The sequence below is a fragment of the Mus musculus genome, chromosome 1, assembly GCF_000001635.26.
Source record: "Mus musculus strain C57BL/6J chromosome 1, GRCm38.p6 C57BL/6J".
Lineage (NCBI taxonomy): Eukaryota > Metazoa > Chordata > Mammalia > Rodentia > Muridae > Mus > Mus musculus.
In genome coordinates this window covers 180,573,409-180,586,198 of record NC_000067.6, presented here as the reverse complement: position 1 = coordinate 180,586,198, position 12,790 = coordinate 180,573,409, and the positions used below count along the sequence as shown (strand labels likewise).

General features: G+C 48.8%; 1 protein-coding gene across 1 annotated transcript in view; it reads right to left on the bottom strand.

Moving 5' to 3' along the window:
- Positions 1-12,790, bottom strand: part of Parp1 (poly (ADP-ribose) polymerase family, member 1) — a 32,109-nt gene that overhangs the window by 14,801 nt on the left and 4,518 nt on the right. The window contains exons 2-8 of the mRNA NM_007415.3: positions 12,382-12,547; positions 8,501-8,616; positions 6,831-7,045; positions 5,564-5,666; positions 3,325-3,441; positions 2,293-2,469; positions 209-356 (exon numbers count right to left, since the gene is read on the bottom strand). Coding sequence (NP_031441.2) covers positions 209-356; positions 2,293-2,469; positions 3,325-3,441; positions 5,564-5,666; positions 6,831-7,045; positions 8,501-8,616; positions 12,382-12,547 — 1,042 coding nt within the window. The remainder of the gene's footprint in view (positions 1-208; positions 357-2,292; positions 2,470-3,324; positions 3,442-5,563; positions 5,667-6,830; positions 7,046-8,500; positions 8,617-12,381; positions 12,548-12,790) is intronic.

Sequence of the window (12,790 nt, the reverse complement as noted above, 5' to 3'; positions counted from 1 at the left end):
GACCAGGGTCTCCCTGGCTCTCGATGGTTGGCAGTACAGGGAGGACAATGGGCCTGGAGACTGGGGACCTGTTCCATGTTACACTGGTATATAACCTGAACTTGTCCCAAGGAATGTTAGCCCCACAGTACATGGATCACAGGACATCCTCCTCATTCTGCTATGTCCTTGCATGGCACCCCACCCATAATCCCTCCCGGAGCCATACCTGCTGGAGCAGAGGAGTTCACAGCTGTGGGTGCTGAGGTGACAGAGAGGGGCAGTGCCAGTGGTGCTGGGGCGCTGCTTTCTGGAGGGAATATTCGGTCCTGTTTTTTGACCTTTAACTTCTTGAGGTAGGATATTTCTCGGAATTCCTAAACAATGTTAAGTTTTAGTTTTAAAGACATTAGAGGTCTCTTAAAATAAACTTACAATAGATTAAGTGGGATTTGTCCTGTGAAATTAAATAATCTTTTAAAAATCCCTATAATTAAATAGGAAAGGCTTAAAGTTCCCAGGAAGAAAGCGTATATACTGTTGTTTTCACAGGGCTCATCCCTACATTTACATAATCCAGGTGCTACGGGTGACCTAGGTGAGAAACCTCACCCTTTAGGAATAAAATGCCAGCGAGGTGATCAGTTTGTGCTGCCAACCAAGGGATGGAGTTTGGCCCAGAGCCCACATGGTGGAAGAATCTCCCACAAGCTGTCCTCAGCCTCTACATGTGCCCCTCCTCAACTAAGGGTAATATTTTAAAACAAAATAAAAACCTTAGCTGACAACTTAGTGGGGGAAGCATCACTAGACCTAGGAGGCATACTGGGACCATCCTGTCCCCAAGTCACTTCTCTCAAGTGTCTATCATGTGCTATCAGGGGCTACCACATGGTTTAAAAAGCCCCCAAGAGTAGCACACTTAGGCCAGGGTTAGGGTAGGTGACAGACAAGTGCACACCTTTAATCTTACCACCTAGGAGGAAGAGGTAGGCAGATTTTTATAGGTTTGAGGCCAGCTTGGTCTACATAGTGAACTCTAAGACAGCTAGGACTACAAAGAGATAGAATGAACTATTATTAAACATCAAAATCCAAGGAACTACCCAGGTACAGGGGACCCTTACTACACGTTCCCCCAAGTAAAGGAAGCCAGCCCAACAGGCTGCACAGGACATTATAGAAGTGCTAGAAATAGGAAAACATGGAGCTGATGAAAAAAGATCAGTGGTTTCCAGAGGCTGGAAGTGGAAAGACAAAGAGAACATGGGAAGTCTTAGGGAACAGATGTTGTAAATGATGCTTTCCTGATGGGTACGTTCCATTCTATGTTTATCAGACCCTACAGACTGCACAACGCCAAGAGCGAGCCTTAATGTAACTTATGGGCTTTGGGTGATGTTGTGTCAGTGCAGGCTCATCAACTCCCAGGGTGCACCACTCTGATGCAGGGAATTTATGCTGCGGAGGGTATGCAGGATCCAAAACCAAGCAACAAAACACACCCAGTGACAGATCTTCACGTTTCCCAAAGGAGACAAGGCTAATAAGTCACTCACTCGTTAGGGAAGAGCCTGCTGTGAGCCCTCTTGCATTCACTGGGAATTAGTCATTATTATCATAATCATTAATTATTATCATAATTATTCTGAGACTTACAGTAGGCCTTGCCCTACGGAGGTTGGCCACTTGATGACGTCTGGTGAAGAGCAACCCCTGTGCTCGAGTCTCTACACAGAAGGGTAACTTTCCCAGCTGTGCCCACACTCAGTGAATGGTAAGCAAGGTGCCAGACACCTCAGACTTACCCTCACCAATGCCAGGTGGCATAAGCAGGTTAGATAGAGGATTTCTGCCCTCAAGAAAGCAGTCCTGTCTGAACTGAGTACAGCTAAGAGCCAGGAGGGGACAGCAAGCATCACCAGGCTGTAATGGATCTTGCAGCACCACCCCAAAAGACATAAGCAGGCAGGCTGCATCGATGGCTAATTCTGCTCAGTGTCATCTTACAACTGTCCTCACCAAAGGCAGTAACAGGCACACAATGCTATGTGAGGGAGGAAAGCAGACAGGCTGAGATTCTAAAGGTGAGAGAACAACAGGCAGGCTACAGAATGGCTATAGGCGGAGAAAGACTGGAAGGGAGGGTGGAATTACAGCAGTGAACAGAGAACTCTCTCCTCAGTACTGATATGAGAAAGGGTGAGAAACGCGCGGACTGTCACCTTGTGTGACATGCAGCATGGCCATGTCCAGAAGGTGGAGGGAGCCATGGTTTCCTGCTGACAGAGTCCAGGAAGCTCCCCACCTTACCTTTGGAGTTACCCATTCCTTTCGGCTAGGATTCTGTGTCTTGACCATGCACTTGGTCCAGGCAGTGACATCCCCAGTACAGTAATAAGCGTCGCTCTTAAAGACCAGCTGGCCTGAACACTCCTTGCAGGGCAGAAGGGCCCCAAACGCCATGCCGTCAGCAACTCTGTCCAAGATCTGAAGAAACATGCCAGAGACCAGGGCTCAGGAAAGGACAGTTACCAATGCAGATGGAGAAACTCTCACACAGGCTCTATCCCTGCAAAGAGGCTGTCTCTGGGCGCTACCTTAGCCCAGGTGCCAGGTGACAACACAGCCTGGGTTTTGTATGTTTTGAATCCTTATCTCCAAGTGAAGGGTCCTACCGCAAGCACTGCACCACACAAGTGGCCCAAGTAGGCACGGTGGGTTTAGCAGGCCTGGACATGTAGCAGCAGAGAGCAGCTCTCAGAAGAGTATGAACTAAATCCACGGCAAGGGCACCTGCCTACCTTGGTACTTCACCGGGTTCTAAACCAGGACAAACATGGCAATGTATGGTATGGCTGGGGTGGCCTACTGGCTGAAGGAGATGGTGACCATGATTGTTTTGAACAAAATCTCATTAAACATTGGATTTTCTCTGCTGCTCAGAGAGGCGGAGAAAGCACCTAGGAGACCACCCTCCTCAGCTGAGGACACCTCGCCATCTCAAAAACCCCTCACACTCAGTGTCCTGCCCTCTACTTCCGTACAGCCTTCTATCTGTCCTCTCGACTCCCTCTTACTGTTGTTTTCCTATGTTCACTTCCTGTCATCTGGCTGCTTGCCTACCTCTGACCTAAGGCTGACTTTACTTAATCCTACTTACAGTATACAGAAAGCTCCTGGATTAAAGGTGTTAGGGATGAGCCACACCACAACTAGAAACAGGTTTTTCCAAGCAAATGACATAATCTTGGAGGTGATCAAATATCCTGCAGCTCAGGATAAGCTCCACCGTCATGGAGCCTGGGTTTCCCTCCTGTGTGTCCCCACAGCAGGGGCACTCACCGCTGACTCTCCTGACGGCACCTGCTGCTGGTTGAAGATGAGCAGCTCCTTCAGGTCGTTGGTGGAACACGCTTTCTTCAGCTCGTCTTTGATATTCCAGATCAGCTCATTCTGAGCCTAAGGATGAGACCCCCAACTGAGATCAGTTCTTGTCAAAATCTTAACAGCTTTCTTAGCTTACATTTAAAAAGTTACATTCACTTATTAACGCGTGTACACTACTATGTTCCATAGGGCATGTTTAGAGATCCAAGAACGTGGGAGTTGATTGTCTCCTTCCACAATGCAAGGGCTTGATTTTATTGTTGCTGGTGTTCTGGGTTTTCTTTGGGAGGAGGGTCCTTTATTATGTAACTCACTATGTACATCAGGCTGACTGGCCTCTAACTCTGCCTCCCAAATGTTGGGATTAAAGATGTGTATTATGATACCCAGCCCCTAGTGTAGGCCTTGTAGATCAGGTCACTAGGGGTCAGTGAGGGGCTGCCTTGATCTTGGGGCCATCCCTGGGCACTGCGACATTACACAAAGAGGAGCGACTTCATTGCCATTGAGGCAGGGAGTGTGGGCCTCCTCCTTTTGGGATAATAAAAGGTCTGGGTTATACACTTTAGGAAGTCCAAGAGGTAACTTTTAGGGGGAGACTGGAGTAAGACAGAATCTCACTCAGGAACCCTGGCTGGCCTGACGTTCACTATGTAGCCCAGGCTACCCTCAAATTCATAGAAATTCTCTTGCCTCACTCAGTCTTTACTGGACTGTAAACGAGTTAATCAGGGCTAGCAAAATGGCTCAATGGGTAAAGCCACTTGCTACTGGCCTGATGACCTGAGTTTGACTCCATCATCCACATGGAGGCTTACAGCACCATCCCTAACTTGGCCCAGGTACCTGGATGCCCTTTTCTGACCTCTTCCAGCATCAGGCAAGCATGTGGTACATAAACATATACAGAGGTAAATAAAACACTCATTCACATAAAATTTGTATATATGATTGACTTACTTTGAAACCTCAACTCAGGTTACTAGACTAGGTAGACAGTGTTCTTCCTGGCCAGGCTCTACCGCCAGTGCCAGGCCCATCAGTGAGCCTTCCTTCTTCTGCATACCCTTGATGGGGCTGGGCTGGCTGTTTCTCCAAGGCTAGTATGACCAATTCCACCCTCAGGTTTACACCCCCCACACTCAGGCAAACCCCTGTACAATCAAAACAAAGCACAGAGAATCTCTTGTGCACTGTATGGCATCACCTGTCAATAGAAAAAGCTGTTGGCCTATTAGCTCAGGCAGGAATAGAAGGTGGGAGTTTCAGTGGGAGGAGAGGATGCTGGGATAGTTAGGTGCAGAAAGGGGATTAGCTGATGGAGATGGTCTGATGAACCTAAGAAGAGGTAACTAGCCATATGGCAGGACTTAGAATAAATGGGGTAATAAGATACAAAGTAGGGGAACTAGCTGAAGCTTTTGGCCTAGGCATTTATTCATAAGTAATCTAATCGCAGAATTGTTATTTTGGGAATTTGGATGAGGATGGAAAAGCCTACAATTACAATAAAGCCAGGCAATCCTCTCAGAATACATTTGCAAAGTATGAAGGAGACCACTTGTAAGTAAGACTGGATCCCTTATTGCATGGGTCCTGGTGTCACCCCCTCAGAAACCTGTTTCAAGAGACAGAAGTGACTGGAAATGCCTGGTCCCCATTATCTTTCCCAATACCCACTTGTAGATTTCCCTCACTTAAGCTCAAGCAGGTATATATGCGACCTCTTCTAGAACTGGGACTTTAAAATCTTGATTTCAATGTCTACAAAGTGCCTACTTTTTGCTGGTGTTATGTAGCATCTCATTCATTCTCACAACTATCTGCCAGGAGGTATGGCAGGGTGAGCCTCCACGCTCCTTGGGACAGCAGGCCAGGAGGGTTGAGCAGCAGGCTGCTCCTCCCAAGATGGAAAGGAGAGCGCTGGCCATACCGACACCAAGGAAAGACTTTAACTCCACTGACTGAGGCACCTACAAGCTCACTCCCTGCTTTCCACTCCCAGTGCTGGGCTCTCAATACCAACATCCTTATTACTACTCCCCATGGTAGGGCACACAGTGGGAGGCCAGAAGGTCTGTGAGCACAGGGCTCATGGAAATAGCAGACCTCTCTCTCTCTCAGTGATGAGTGTGCACTGGTCTCGGTGAGCAGGGTCGGCGGGCGGGCGTCTGTCACAGAGCCGAGGACTCACCTTGAGGGCCTTCTCCAGCTTACTACTATCCTTGTCCTTCCCTTTCTTAGATTTCTTTTTGGCCACTTCATCTGTTCCATCCACCTCGTCACCTTTTCTCTTTCTGAAAGAAATGCAGGACTTTATAAGAACCCACAAGACCGATGCTCAATGCAACCAGGTAACATGTCACTTTAGCCATTTTAGCTGCCCACCTGCCCTCTTAGGTACAAGTGCTACCTGCAGCCAGGCAGACAGGAGAGGCCACGCCCTTCAGGACCTTTTCTGCCAATAAGGAGGGGCCTGGAGTTCACCCTAGTGTCCAGGACGACCAGGACAGACCAAGGGCTCAGGTCACACTTCATGCTAAACCCCACATCTCTGGCGCAGAGTGACAGGGAATTGTGGAAAAGCCAAACACAACTGTAAGAACTGAGCCTGGAGTGAGACAGGGAGCTGCTCCCCAGATCTCCACGAGGCCTGAGTTCACCCTGGTACTTTCTAAAGCCACCTGCTAGGGACCAGCAGAACTTGTGGGACTATGGCGATAATGAGATCAGGCACAGAGCTGGGCATGTTCCACCTCTCCAGCATCACGTCATAAATAAAGACAGCCGGAGAATCCCAGCACCCTGTGCTGTGACAGTTCGAGGGCACCCTCACCCACTGGCCTGACTTGCTCACTTCACATTCCAAAGCCACCAGTGCTGCTCTATGAACCTGTGTTAGGACCACAAACAGTGCAAGAAGCTGCTTGGTGACAGTGGCATGGGTGTCGCTGATGAGCATGGTACAGTTCCACAAGGCTCAGCATGCTCATTAATAAGACTGAGACCCTTCCCATCCTAGATGCCGATTCCACATGTGGGCCCATCTGTTCTGATTCCAGGCCCTTCCCGCTGTTCATCTTTTTGTGAACAGTCATGATTCTCCCAGAGATGCAGACACAGAGACACCTCTGCTGCGTGACTAAGGCAACGTTAAAGGAACACAAATGCAGATCTTGGAAGCACAGCCATCACCAGAGCAAGGAAGCTTGGATGGCCACAAGGGTGGCCTTGTATGAGAAAGTGGCAGTCTGCTGTACTAACGCCTGGGTGCAGGAGTCGGGAGAGGTTCAGAAGCCCGGGAAGATGTCATGGTCGGCGAGCTGGTGGGTGGGTACTGGAGCAGCAGATGCCCTCTGCTCCTATAGCCTCAGAGCTCCTCTCTTTCTGATCATCATTATCAGAGGAATGGAATCCACAGGCTCCCCTAGAACTGTACATTCTAACCACATCCCACCTACCCTTCATTCTTGATGGCCGGGAGCTGCTTCTTCAGAGCTTCTTTGTCTTCTGCAGAGAGGAGGCTAAAGCCCTTGAGCTGACTGGCACTGTACTCAGGCCGGAAGCCCAGCTCGTCCCGCTTCTTGACAAAGCAAGTTGGATGGTACCAGCGGTCAATCATACCCAGCTGTGGCTTCTCTGGATCCACCATCTTCTTGGACAGGCGCATCTGGCCCTGTAGGGAAAATCATGAGGTATCTAGGGAATAACAAGGCAGGACAAGGACCAGCTAACCTAGGGCCTTGAGTCCAAACAAAGGCACATGAAGCCAGCTTGAAGCTCTCAAAACATTCTGAGTTTTACACCATCACAGACTGTGAGGTACCCTTAGGCCCCAGCACTCACACTCCATGAGACTGATACATGACCTGCTATGCTAATAAAGACCTTGCTTACACATCTTAAATGACTACCTACATACCTATACTTAGACAAGTAATGGTGAGTGCTACACAGTGAGTGCTAACACTTCCCCAGGGATGGGTTAAGATGCTGACACAGTATGCTGGACAGCAGTAGCACTGCACACTCTGTGATGGCTTTAGTGTGGCAACTTATCCCAATAGGGACTTTCTGTCCATCCTCACCCTCCTGTGGACTCTCTGGTTGCTATAATTAAGGTCCAATTACGTTGCAACAAGAAACAGGAGCTGGCTCTGGCCAATCTGCCAGGTGTACAATTCGCATGACTGACATTCCTGAAGTTTCTCACCTGTGAGGCAGCTGCAAAGAATTGGGCCAACAGGGGTCCTGACAATTCAGAAAAGCATACCTCAGGCTGACTAAACTCTAGAACACAGAGCAGCTGCTGCTCCCTCAGAGGCAAGAGGACCACAGTTTTGTCTCCAGTTTCTAATGGTGAAAGGTGAGAGGACATTTAGCAACTACACTTTTCTTAATTTCATGTCTGCTACATTTAGATCTTGAACCATTCTCAAAGGTCCTTCTAGTACCAGACTGTGGCGCTCTTTCTTGGGAGGTAGTAGAAGCAGGCCTATTTGATATTAAGACGTTGGTCTTCCTCTTTTATATCCCACAAACTAAACAGGCCTCCCTTGCCACGTGCTCCTGCCACATAGGATGCCATGACAGGTTCAAAGTAACAGGACTAAGAGATGGACCAGAACTGAGATGCCTGGAACCGTGAGCCAACATCAGCCTCCTCCTCCTCAGGTGGACCATCTCGGGCATCATATCATCTACCACACAGAAAACTGACTCACACTTCATAATACAATTAATGCTGAATGAATCATGGCAGCAGAGAAGGGAATGCTGGCAAGCACAGGCATCCCTCCTCCTACTGTTCCCAGCAACACAGCCAGTCATCCACTCCACCTGACAAGAACTGGTGGCAAGGGAGGCTGGTCTGTGACGTTTCTCTGATTAGACAGGAGAGTTGGAAGCAGGATAACCCACCAAACAATACCTGTCCCATGCCTGTCGACTTTGAGTAGAACTATGCTGAGTCTTCAAGGGCCCCTGTCCATAGGGGCCGCTAAGGAGAACAAGGGCCTGGGCCTGCCCAGAAGAGGAAACTGTCACCTCCCACCTTCAAGGCATTTCTGTGTTGCACTCCTTCCCCCCAAGACAAGCACCAGGGAAGTGCAGGCACCGGCACAAGCTGTACCTTCTCTATCTTCTCCAGGCAGCCCTTGCACATGCTCCTGTTGGACTTGGCGTACTCCGCTAAAAAGTCACCCAATGTCTTCTCCGCCTTGCCGCCACTTCCATCCTGGCCTTTGCCTGAAGAACCAAACACACGTCTCTGCTCAGCTCAGCAGCCTCATGCTGCAGTCCCCAAACGCCCAGCTTGTGTCTCCCTTCTCCCAGGACCCTTCCACAAGGACACTGTGTTTTGGGTAACCATAATCATCTCTACTGGCAACAACTGTGACCAATTTTTCTTTTAATTTCCACTGCACAGCCTAGGCCTACTTCAGTCTTTAAATTGTGTGTGTCTCTGAGTCTGTGTGGGTGTGTGTATATGAATGCAGGTGCCAGAAGATGGCATTAGATCTGACAGTTGGGAACTGGGAGTCAATCTCAGGTCTACCCTAACAAGTCAGTAAGCAGTGAACCATCTCTCTAGCCCCCACCTTACCTTTGGACAAGGGTCTCTTACTGAACCTAGAGATCACCAAATTAGCTCAAAGGCCGTCTAGTGAGCCCAGGGACCTGTCTGTCTCCACTGCACACACCTCAACCCTACAGCCATGCCAGGTTTTTGACCAGGGTATTGGGGATGCTTGCATGGTGTACTTTACACACTGAGTATCGCCCCAGCTGCTTACTAACATCTGTGGGGAATTACAAAGGACCCACAAAGGAGAAGGAAAGGAGTCATACTGTGTAGTGTTACAACTTCCTGAAGCCACAGTAACAGAACCATGGAACTGGAAGACAAAGTGAACCAAAGACACAGGCCCTGATGACGGTGTCAACTGGTTCAGACAAGAAAGTCAGATGGTTTAAATGACCAACGTCTCCCATGATCTTGGGCATGTGAGTTGGTCCCCAGATGGTCCTTTCTGGATAGGCTCAGGAAGGGAGTCTTGCTGAGGGAGGGTGCTGCTGAGAGTTTAAAGCCTTGTGCCAGTTTCCAGCTCACACTCTTGATTCTGGCACTGTGCCTCCCACTTGATGTCACATTTCTGTCGTGAGACTCTTGGGCCCAAATACATTCTTTCTTCTAGAAGTTGCTTGGTCATGGAGTTTTATCACAGCAATAGAGGTAGCTAATACAGAGACTTCTCCACAAATGCTGCTGTAACATCAGGAAAATCCCCCATTGTCTTCCTTACAGCTAACACAAGTTAACTTAAGCCCAGGTTCCATCCCTGGGACCCAGTGGGCGTCAGGAGAGAATCACCATGCATGGATGTAACCCCTTCCCACATATAAATAAATAAATGTGAAAATTTACAATTAAACTGAAAGGTGAGCCACAAACTGGGAGACAGTAGCAGCCACAATCCGTGTGTTTACGAAGGGTCCTTCAGAGGTAAAGCACTGAAAGTTCAGGAGTAAAGTCCACACTGGAATCACTACGGTGGGCTGGGGAGATGGCTAAGAGTGACTGTTACTCTTGTAGAGGATCCAGGTTCAATTCCCATACATGGCAGTTCACAGCATTCCAGAACTCTAGTCCTAGGGGACCAGAAGTCTTTTTCTGATTCCATGAGAACCAGGTACAAACATTTAGGCAAAACACTCATACACATAAAGTAAAATAAATCTGAAGTTTAAAAAGAGAAAAGAAACCACAACAAGCTACAAGCTGAGTGCCCCCTGGGTAAAGGCGTGGGAACAGAACTCTTCAGGAGTGCAGGATTTTGTTTTGACTTTTGAAGTAACTGCACATACACATAACCCATCCTGGAGACAGGATGGGCTGCAGGTCCACACATGAAACCCATCTGTCTCAGACACATTATCCACACAGCCTGAGGTTCTAGCCTGTCTATCATTAACTCCAACACTGCCATGAAATCAGGTGTGGAATTCTCTATCCACGGTGGCTTACAGCTCCACACTGAGTACTTCTGAGTTTTGGATGAAGGACACTCAAACTTTATCAATATTAGAAAGCTTGCTGGAGGGGCTGGAGAGATGGCTCAGTGGTTAAGAGCACCGACTGCTCTTCTGAAGGTCCTGAGTTCAAATCCCAGCAACCACATGGTGGCTTACAACCATCCGTAATGAGATCTGACGTCCTCTTCTGGTGCATCTGAAGACAGCTACAGTGTACTTACATATAATAATGAATAAATCTTTAAAAAAAAAAAAAAAAAAAAAAGAAAGCTTGCGGGAATGCAGTCAACTACCCAGAGTCACCAACAGAGGACAGGACAAGCAAATTGTGGTGCTTAAACAAAGAACACCCTTCCGTTCGGCCGCAGAGCAGGACCAAGGGCATCGCGCTGAATGAAGCAGCAGAGAAGAAAGCGCATAGATTTCCTTTTCTCCCTGAAACAAAACCCAGGCAACTCTAACCCACGAAGTTAGAAGTCAGAACAGAAGCCAGGGGTTGAAGGCGCACACCTGCAATTTCAGCACTCAGGAGGAATGCTGGCTCTGCAGTCTGTATTTATTTGTTTGGGGATGTGGTCTCCCTATATATCACTGGCTGTCCTTGAACTCACAGAGATCTGCCTGCCGAAGGTCTGTTTTTTGTTTGTTTTTAAGAAGGAAGGAAGGAGCTGGGCATGGTGGTGCACGCCTTTAATCCCAGCACTTTGGAGGCAGAGGCAGGCGGATTTCTGAGTTCGAGGCCAGCCTGGTCTACAAAGTGAGTTCCAGGACAGCCAGGGCTACACAGAGAAACCTTGTCTCGAAAAACCAAAAAACCAAACAAGAAGGAGGAAGGAATTGGCAGAGGTTTCCTCCTGGGTACCATCCGTGTACAGGACCTGGAAGTCATCAGTGGTAGGTACATCACCTACCCATCCACCCCCCCACCCACCCACCCACCCACCCATCCGTCTGTCTGTCCGTCCGTCCATCCATCCATCCATCCGTCCGTCCACCCACCCACCCATCCATCCATCCATCCACCCACCCATCCATCCATCCATCCATCCAAGCCCACAGAACACACACCATCAGCAAAGGACATCAATGTGAAAGAAAATGAGATTTTGTAACTTGTGATTCATGTGAAAGAGTTGTCTATGAGCCCTCGGTCTGAGGCCGAGAACAAAGCAGGACAAACAGGGCTATCTTGTCTGGGTCAACACCACCTGGCCGGAACCTCCCCTCTGTCTACTGCCCCTCGACGCCAAGTCATACATCAACTGGTTGCTATGTGAACAAGATAAGCCCCCAGCCCACAGGAACAAAGTTCTGATGCCCTTTTGCTGACATGTAATCTTTCTGTTAATGTTAGAATAAGCCAATAGTGTGTCGCTATGCTGAATTCCACACCCCTAAGCCCCTCACCCCATAAAAACCCCTAGCTTTACATCCGTTATCTCCTGTGTGGGATACATGTCGGTCCGGAGCTCTGTAATTAAACGTCCTCATGTATTTACATCAAGATGGTCGTCCGTTCGTGATTCTTGGGTGCATACCGAATCGGGAATTGAGTGGGGGTTTCCCCACTAGGTTCTATCAGACGCACTGGTGGGGGTGGGGTGGCTATGGGAGCGCTTTGCTCTCGTGTTTCTCTCAGTTTTCCTAAAGCACGTGCTATGCAAACCTGGCGATCTGAGTTCAATTCCTGGAGCCCGTGGGAGAGAGCCAACCCAGTAAAGCTGTCTTTAACCTCCACATGCATATTGTACCACACACGTGTGCATGCACTAACATACACACACATACACCCACAACTAATAAAATAAAAAATTAAAACCTATTAAAAAAAAAAATCCATGCAAGCTTAAAGTCTTCCTTTCCATCATCTGGAAGATAAGACACCAAACCTCACACAAGAGTCAACACGGCCCGAGGAGGAGCCACAGAAGCAACTCAGCAGATAGAGAGAGAGCGCTTGAACCCCTGGCCACACACCTGCCACGCCTCCAGCCTCGGCCGTCTTCTTGACCTTCTGCTGATCATCCCAGCGCAGCTCAGAGAAGCCATCCACCTCAACATCAGGCTGCCGGATGGAGTGGCCCACCTTCCAGAAGCAGGAGAAGTGGTACCAGTGTGGGACTTTCCCATCGAACATGGGTGACTAAGGAACATAAAGCAGAGGTGAGGGGTCGTTAGTCTCCATGCAGGCCACAATCCTGCCCCCAGCCCAGGCAGCAACAGAGGCTGCCTGATGCTCTCTCAGGTCACATGGTGACTGGCAAATGGATGAGAAACAGCTTCTGGCTTCTCATCCTGGGTATTTTCCTAAAAGCTAAAACTTATGGCTGGCCACCCCCAAATCCATCTCAGGATGACAGGGTAACCCCGGTTCCTTGTGTGTGCC